The sequence below is a fragment of the Empidonax traillii genome, unplaced genomic scaffold (genome assembly GCF_003031625.1).
Source record: "Empidonax traillii isolate 1590-97213 ecotype Southwest subspecies unplaced genomic scaffold, ASM303162v1 scaffold1080:size189641, whole genome shotgun sequence".
Classification (NCBI taxonomy): Eukaryota; Metazoa; Chordata; class Aves; order Passeriformes; family Tyrannidae; genus Empidonax; species Empidonax traillii.
Genome location: NW_020956273.1, coordinates 88401 through 97105, shown reverse-complemented (window position 1 = coordinate 97105; position 8705 = coordinate 88401). Strand labels below are relative to the sequence as shown.

At 51.6% G+C, this 8705-nt stretch overlaps 1 protein-coding gene and 1 long non-coding RNA gene across 16 annotated transcripts in view; both read left to right on the top strand.

The window, feature by feature from the left end:
- The first annotated feature begins 317 nt into the window (after nt 1-317).
- The window catches only part of COL13A1 (collagen type XIII alpha 1 chain), an 85309-nt gene continuing 76921 nt past the window's right edge, over nt 318-8705 (top strand). For 13 of the 15 annotated variants that reach the window (XM_027904726.1, XM_027904737.1, XM_027904736.1 and 10 more), the window contains exons 1-2: nt 318-779; nt 980-1289. In XM_027904726.1, coding sequence (XP_027760527.1) covers nt 778-779; nt 980-1289 — 312 coding nt within the window. In that variant the 5' untranslated portion in view covers nt 318-777. Of the gene's footprint in view, nt 782-974; nt 1290-8705 lie in introns of all 15 variants that reach the window. The other 2 variants (XM_027904725.1, XM_027904724.1) reach the window with 2 other exon arrangements.
- LOC114068532 lies at nt 2300-7300 on the top strand. The gene is made up of 3 exons (XR_003573612.1): nt 2300-2378; nt 6644-6647; nt 7290-7300. It is a non-coding gene; the product is annotated as an uncharacterized LOC114068532 (long non-coding RNA).

The following is an 8705-nucleotide window of genomic DNA, read 5'->3' as shown; positions in this document are numbered from 1 at the left end:
CCTGCGGCCCTTCGCTTGTTTCTTGCAGAGCCCTCAGCTGCCAAGCTCTTGTTTCCAAATGTTTCCCTCTGTTTCTCACCCTGCCTGGCTGCTCTCCTCAAAATATCAGGGTCAAAATGCCCCGCCGCTGGTGCCTCAGGGATGCCCCAGGATCTGCGTGGGGGACGCGACAAGGCGTTTGCACCATCCCATAAAGTCCTCTCGGCTACGGGGAGGAAAGGAAGACGCAGGCTGGTGTGAGCCCAGCCTCTGCTTTACAATCTCTTTCCTGCCACTATAAATAACCTCGGCGAGAGTTACTTCAAAGGAAGGGCTGGCGGCGGAGAGGTGCTTTGGGGACCGAGCGGGACAGGGGCGTCCCACTGCCCGATCCCACCCCGGCGCTTTGCATAAATAAATAAATCATGCAGCAAGGGAGAGGTGGAGAGAGAGAGGGAGAGCAGAGGAGGTTACTTTGGGAAGCCGCGCAGCTCGCTCATCCCAGCCCCGTAGTTCGAAGGGAGTGTGTCATGTTACAGGGGAGCCACGATCAGCCAGAGCACAACGTCGCCGGAGCAGCTGAGAATTACCTCTCTCTAATGGGGACTTTCGTGTGCAAGCTCCTAGCCAGTCTGCGAAGGAACTGAAACGGGCAGCTTAGAAGGAATCAAAAACCTCCCAGCGAACCAAAAGACTGAAACACAGGAGGGAAAAAAAAAAAAAAAATCTCGATCAGATTATTTCCCCCCCCTCGCACTCTTTGCTGCAGTTGGACCTCTTTTTTTCTGCACCTCTTTTATGTGTGTGTGGCTTGTTTTTATTTTTTAAAGACCCCCCCACCCACCCCTCATCCACTTTTGTCGTTATTGCTGTCATTTGTCAGTTGCTGGCACTGGGATCCTCTTGGATGCTCTTTTTCTGTGCCTTCTGGATTCTGCTTCTTGGAGTAGGAGTGAGGCTTTCTTTCCTCTATTTATTTATTTATTGTTTCTCAGGACAGGGAGGGAATGTTGGAAGAGAAGAGCTGGAAAGGCGTCGACGAAGCAGCTTTTGACAGGGGGTGTGTGACTCCCCCCAGGACCGGCGATGGGGAGAGATGCTGCCGCCTCCCTCTCCTGCTGGGCTCGGGGCTGCCCGGCGTCTCCCTGCTTTCTCTGGTGCTGAGCCTCCTGCTGTACTTTCGGACCTCCGATCTGCAGTCCCGGGTGTCCCACTTGGAAGCGGACAGACCCACACAGCTCCCTGCCTGGCTCTCAGCAGACCAAATGGAGACAGCTATTTTGGGAAGAGTTGACCAACTGCTTGATGAGGTCGGTGTCCTTTCATTTTGCATGTATAGTTTGGAGTTCTATAGATTTTAGGCATGTGCGTGCTCGCATGCTTGTGTTACTCGTTTTTTTTCCCCCGTCTTAAAAACCTGGCTCTGCACAAGTGATGCTGCTGCTGGGTTGAATTCCCCGTTTCTCCAGGTCCCTCCCACCTCTCAGACTCACCTGGTGTTTGCTTCTCCTTTCCCCCAGCCCACACTGTGGCTGAACCCTGCTCTTTGCAAAGGGGAAAACCTCTTGCCTGGTCCTAGCAGGGAGGGAAAAACCTCCAGCCTTCTCTGTCTGGTAGCGTTGCCTGCTGAAAGAATTAGAGCTAGAGGTTAAACCTGGGGATTCAGAGTGTGTCTGAGCCCCAGGAGAGGGGCAGGCAAGGCATATCGCAGCCAGTGCTGCTATGGGAGGAGGCAATTTGCAAGCACCCCCAGCGCTGTGATGGGCTGGCTTTGCTGCTGTGCCAGCCCTGACCCCTTCCACAGCTCCTGGCTCAGGGAAATGAGACACACTGGCACTGCCAGGATGGCTTCTGGTACTGCCGGAGCATCAGCGCAGAGCATATGGCTGTGTTATGCCTGCTTGAGCCCCATCCAAGCTCCACTGGACCCTGCGGGTTCTCCTCTGAGCATGGGGAAATGCTGGTGCTGCCTTCAGCAGGTCAATAAAGAAAGCTCAAAAGTGCAGATTTTTGTTGGTGACACCCTTCGCTGTGTTGGTGCTGCTGGGGGCTGCCTGGGCTCCTCTACCCTGGGCGGGATGAGTATCCCACAGTATTCCTTGCCTTGTTGGGCTTTGAAGCAGTGTTGACATGTCAGGGAGCAGATGGTGGTTTGTGTCTCTGAACTCTTCAGACAGGTCCACACTGACCTGTTCCCACAGCTCTGGGGGAGGCTTGGGGCTGAAATTCAGGGCTGGAGCTGTTTCCACCCACCTCTCCTTTTCTCTGTTTACTCCAGCTTTGGCTTGAGTCATGCTGGAGAGATCCCTGGGGCTAGCCCAAAAACTGTTTGTGTCTGCAAAACCCCCTCGTGTGCTGCTGCTGCCAAACGAGGCGAGGAATGGGATGACCAGAGCGGCGTTTTTAGGGACCTGCCCTGGGCGGTGCTGCCTGGCACCTGGGGTGACCTGGGCCCCCCTCCTGCTTTCCAGGAGCAGCAAAGGTCTGTGGTGAGGAGTCAGCCTACGGCTGACAGGCTCGGCTTCTGTTTATGGGTCTTGTGAGAGCAGCCCCTGGATCGGCTGGGGTTCGCAGCCAAAAGCTGTGAACCTCGAGTTAGCAAACACCGCAGGAACTGAAGGATTTGATTTTGACTTGTCTCTTAGGATGAGGAATAACTGGAACATAGAGTCCGTGGGGTAGTACCCCATTTAAACGAAGTTTTTTGGGGAAGCAGAAGCATTTGCAAGTGGTTGGAAGAGCTGCGCTCTTGCGCAGGGACTCCTTCCCCACCTCCGGGGCAGGGGATAACGTGCAGCGATCCCCCTGTTCCTGCTGGCATTAGTCTGCTGGGAAGTCGCAGTTTATCTCTACCAAGTGATTTGAGAAGTGCTACAGGATGCCTGCCGGGAGCAGTGCCCGGGGCCGGATGGCCCCCTGTGTCCTGCGGGCTCTGCTGGCCACGGCACCTTTCCGCCTTTTTATAGCTCGGCTTAGCGAGGAAACGGGCCTCTCACGGTGCCCGTGTGCCAGGCAGCGCCCCTGTTTTCTGAGCAGCCCCTCCTGTGCTCCTGGGGGTGGTCCCAATCCCCCTCGCAACCAGCGTGGGGAGCAGCCGTGGAACAGGAACGACGGGTTGAGGGGGCCAGCACTTGCTCCCGGGTACCACCAGGGTCACCAGCTCTGTGCTGGGTCACGGCTTCAAAAAGAGCTTGAAGAAAAGTGCCGGAGCCTGTGGAGGAGCAGGGATGCCTACCCAGATCTCCTGTCCCTTTACACTTGGGTAGATCTGCTGTCCGTGGAGGGAGGAGAGCTCGTGTCCCCTGGGCAGGAGACCCTCCTCAGCTCCTCTGCCCACTTCCCCTGGGCTCCTAAACCTCAGGTCTCCACACTCAGCCAGAAGTGCTGTCATGGGCCAAGTGGCTCAAGGTCCGGGGTGGGAGTCTGCTGGTGGACAGATGGTGAGATGGCATATGGGGCTTTTGCTTAGGAAAGAAAAACAAATCCCCCCCCCCGTCCTCCTTTTTCATTATGTCTGAAGTGGGGCTAAGTGGGATAGGTCCCCTGGACTGGCTGGCACGGGGCAAGGATGGAGAAAAACAGGAAAGATAAAGGGGAGCAGGAAAAGGATGGGAGAAAAAAAATAAGGAAAGCAAAAGACAGTTGTGAGCATGACTAGGGGAGAGGGGCTGCGAGCAGGCTGCTGTGATGGACGTGAAATTCATTCCCCCCTGCTCAGACCCTCGCTGCCTCTCGTTGCCACATCCTCACAGAGTTTCCTGGTGTTTCGACCTTAATGGGTTTCACAGCTGCCAGCTCAGTGTTATCCATCACGAAATAAAACAGCAAAGCTTTAAAGGAAACCCAGCTTTGGAAAAAAAAACCTGGTCTGAGGCAGGCTGGGAGGTGGGAGGTACGGGGAGCCACGGCACAGGAGCACATTTCTAGCTCTGATGGCCTGTGAGGATCAGCTGGAGAAAAATGAAGAAGCCAAGTCTGCGAGGGCTGATAGAAGAGCTCTAAGGTTATGCTCAAAACCTGTACTGCTCTGTGCTCCAAGCTGGAGTGTCATTCTCTGCAGTCTGTGCCCAGGTGTGCCCTGGATGTTCCCAAGGGTCTGCGAGGGACAACCATACAGACTGCAGTGAAAAGTGCAAAATGCTCTGTTAGGTGCCTTTCTTCTAGACATGCAAAAATAAAGGAAGCTGGCAGGGAGAGGAGCTGGGTTGGTTTGCTTAAAGTGTTAATTTAAAGGCAGCTGGTGGGGGTGTTTTCTTAATCTTGGAGCCTGGTTTTTGAGCACCCCGGCTGGCTGTGTCAGTGTTTCCATCGCAGTTCGGGAGGAGCAAGGAGAGGGCGGCAGATGCTTTCCCAGAGGCAGCCTGACCAGCACTTCACTCGCTACTGTGTAAACCTCTTGCCTCGTGTAGGCGAGTGTCAGAGGGGAATTTCTACCAGACACAAATTGACTGGGTTTTCCTATAAAAACATCTGTGCAGAGTGGGCCAGAAACAGGTAGTTCGGGGGAACTTTACCTTCAAGTAGGAATTCCTCTGCATTTATGAGACGTCATAAAATCATACAAAGAGCGCAAATAAACTCATATTCGCAGGAGAGGCAAAGCTTTCCAAAGAAGAAAACAAGGTCCTTTCCTATGCTGGATAACATTTGGTACTGTTTCGTTTGCCAAAAGCTCATCAGGGTGGAGAACAGGATGGATTCAGTGCTGCTGCTAGGAGGAACAATCCCCGAATTTGTGAGTTTGTAGAGATAGAAGTGTCTATGTGTAACACAACTGCAGGTATCCTGTGCAGCCTGGGGGAAGATCAGCTGCCCCTCTGCACCGTGGTGAGCATGCTCAGCCTCTCTGGGGGTTGTGTTGAAGGTATTTGTTGTGGCTTTAGTGATGCTAGAGGCATTCACGGACTGTGCCCGTGACTGGGGAGGGAGCATCGATCCTGACTGCTTTCCTAGTAGTCTCATTTTACTGGGACTCTTTCCTTACTTGAGCAAGCAAAGGAGGGATAGCTGGAAACTTCCCTTTCCCTCCCAACTTGAAGCTTTTTTTCTTCTACTTTTATTCAACATCTCAAAGCACACTGCTCAGTTCTGCTTCCCAGCATCTGCAAGCTTGTTCTCAACCCGACCTCCATCTTCAGCTTAGGGTTTTCTATCCCAAAATACCAGATCTGATTTTTTTCCTTCCAACTTCTCTGGTAGCTAAGTCCTGTTTCTTTTCAGCTGCTTGCAGTTCCTGCACCTAGATAGTGTTATTTTCAAGCTTTTTGCTCTATTTGGGAGGACTCCCTGCTTGCTTTTGCTCTGTGCCACATGGTCCTGTGATTCCAGGAGCTGGGCCTTTAAGAAAAAAACAGTGAAATTGGAGATAAAACAATAAGAGTTAACAAAACCACCCACCCTTGAAATCCCCCTGATGGTTGTAATAGATTATCTATTTAAGATGTGTTTCTTTTAGCTGTTGGAGATAGTGGTGGGAAATGATTTCACCTTCCCCGGGTGACTGCAAACAACTAGGAATGCTAAAGAGCTATTAATCTGCCCCCTTTGAAGAAGTGCCCTCCCTCTCCCCTAATCTCAAGTGCCCCTCCAAAACAGACAGGCACTTACAAGGTTTAGGAGACCACAGCCACGGTCCTTTAATGTCAGAAGAAGTCTTGCTTTCTCTGCTCTGTCCACCCGTGTTAGCCCTGTCCTGTCACGCTTGCAGTGAGTGCACCCACGGGAAAACCCCATGCTGGCTTCACTGCCATTCCCAGCACGTGTCTCAGCCCAGCCCTCCTGGCCTTGCCCTCTTGCAGACAGAGGGTTTCCCCCTTTCCTGGACGCTCAGTGGTGTGTGATGGCTCCCTAAACACACAGGGGTGCCCAGTCGGAGCTGCTCAGCTCTGGCTCCAGTGCTGGCAAAGGCTTTTTCAGCCACGTTCCTACGTGCAGGGGGAAGGTGCAGCTGTTATGTCACTGGAAAACATGACGGGCAAGAGCAAGCCGGCTCTGCTGACAAGGCAGTCCTCTCCAGAGGAAGTGTTTTCAGTGTTTATGCCAAGGCAAGAGGGAGCCAGTTGCTGCTCTTGGTGTTACATGCTCCAGGTTATCCCCCAGGTGAAAAAGCAAATCCCAGTTCCCAGGAATGAGACTTCCTAGATTTCCAGAGCTTCACCTTCTTTTAATTTTGCTTACGGAAGTCAACCTTGCCCTGGAATTGAATGGTTTTGTGTTTCCTGGGAATGAAAGTTTTTCCTTGAAAATGCCATTTTTAGAGGGAAGCCCATTTGTTTTGCTGTCCTGAGCAAAGCCAGCTTCTTGTGTTGGACCAGGCAGTATTTTGCACAGTGGTATGAGGGAAGCAGAAAAGGCCAGAAAATTGTTTTGTTTCACCATCTCAACCCAAAGTTGAATTGAGGTCTTCAGAAGCCAAGGATTTTTTTTTTTCTGTGGCAGTCACTGTTTGTTTAATAGACTGAAGGAAACTGAACTTGCAGGAAACTGAACTCCAGGCTCTCCTAAATTCCTGGTAGCGTTTGCCTTCCACTGAAGGGGAGCAATCCCACGGCACCACTGCCCTTTGCACTCCCTGGGGATGTGCAGAGCTCTTGGGCTTGAGGGAGGCACCAAGGATGGGGAAAATGCCAAATGCCGGTGAGTGGCTGATGGTCATGGTGCACAGGGCTGTGCTCCCAGCCCTGCCCAGCAGCTCCTGCACCTCCCTCTTGAGGGGCCCCCCATTCCTGAGAAGGCTATTTCAGGAGTCCCAGGTCTTTCCAGGACCCTGACCCTGCAGATAAAGTCTTGGGGAAATGTTACTGCTCCGGTTCCGTTCCCGGTTATGCTGAAGTCCTGCTGGGTCATCACTTCCCTGATAAATCCAATTGCTGCTCCTCTCCTTCTGTGCTGGCACAGCAACCCAGCCAAGGCTTCTTGCAGCCAGCCCAAACTTGGCCCTTCCCCCTTAGCCCCTCCAGTGCCTCTGCACTCTGTGGGGCAGATTTTTTGTCCTACAGAGGGTCCTCCTGCAGCCCAGGGTGTTGGGACCCTTAGTGGTTAGGAAATGGCTTTCTGCTCCTGCCTTTCCAACCCATCATCCCTCCCTTGTGCTGAGGCCGATTCCCAAACATGGGAAGGCCGCCCAAATGCGGCAGTCTGATGCTGAGACGTTTTGGTTGGCATGTGTGTAGATGGAAATGGGAATGTGTGTGCCTACATACCAGTGTGGGTAGCCAGATAAAGGCTCCCCTGTCCTGTTTGTGCCCATGTTTGACCATTAGCACACGGCGATTCAGTGCTGCAGAGCCGTGCCATCGGGGATGGGGCAGATAGATGGGAACGTGCCCAAATGCAAAGGTTCACGTATCAGTGCTTTTAAACTGAGAAGGTAAACACAGATGAAAATGCTCTATGGGAACTGGCGATTCTCTCCTGAAACCAGCTCCTCACCCCGATATCAGATCAACTCTCTATCAAAACATTTTGGTCTACTATGCAAAATAGAGCACTGAAAATAATTCAATTTCTAGGCAGTCACAACAACCCTTACTGCTTTTGACTTGCAGCAGGGAAGCCAGTCATTTCAAAGTGGAAAAAATGGAAGTGTTCCAGCCAGTTCTGCCTTCCCTCATCCAGGCAGAACCAAGTTGTTTTACTTTTTTTTCCTCTCTAAAGGGAATTTTCCCCAAACTGATACCTTCTTTCAGGATGGTGCTCGATTGCTTGTGAAAATAAAGTGATTTCTGTCTGATCCTGGGCATGGGCTTCTGTGGCACCCAACATAAGGCTATTTCTTTTGGAATGTTGGCCCAATTATGAAGTAGGTCAAACAATAGGAAGCTGTAACCGGGATGGGAAGCTGGGCTTGAGGGTTTGAAGGGAACAGGGAGTGACTCGTTAGCACAGGGCAGCTCAGCCTTCTCAGATCATCTCAAATCATTAACCAAGTGTGGTTCGCAGGCATTAATGAATAACTTCTTCGGGTTGATTTGCATTCTCTTTAATAAATTACAGCCATTTTAATAGAGTCTATGAGGGGTGGTGAGGATGCTGTCCCTAAAGCACATTTGGCTCAGGACATGAGTTAAGTTTAATGACGTTTCCAGTGAGGGCAGATTCAGTGACCTCAGGTGGACTCTCTTGGCCTTTTAAGAGATACACAGGTGGGCCCAGAGAGCAGAAAACTGATGTGCTGGCGCTATTATAAATCCAAACTCATGGGAAATGAACATTTTGACACAATTCCACACTGTGGAAGCTCTTGATAGGTTTTGTTGTGTTCTGCACGTGGAGAAAAGTTAAGTTTCACAGCCTCTGAAGGTTTCAGGAGATGCTGTTGCTGTTCTCAGTTCACCTTCAGCCACAATTTTTCGGTGGGACCCTCCTGTCCATCCAGGTGTTTCCGTGAGCATAAGGAGCCACAGGGGGGAAGAGAACCTGCTTCAGATATTCGGGTTTTGTCTGCCGACTGAGTCTGCTGAGAAATGAGGCTTTTTCACAAGGACACAGTCACCAATTTATTTGCCACTGCTGGCTCTTGGTTTTGTAATGCCTGTAAGGACCACATTTGGAGGCCGTTACGAAACTCCCTCGGCCTGCTTTCAATCAAACCCCACATTTCTAGTGTGAACTTTAATGCCTTTCTTCATTTCCAAACTGTTCTGCCCTTTCTTTCCAATCTCTTGGGCAGCATCCCCCCCCCACCCCAGTCCCATTTTTCCTAGAATTTGAGGCTTTGGTTTCGA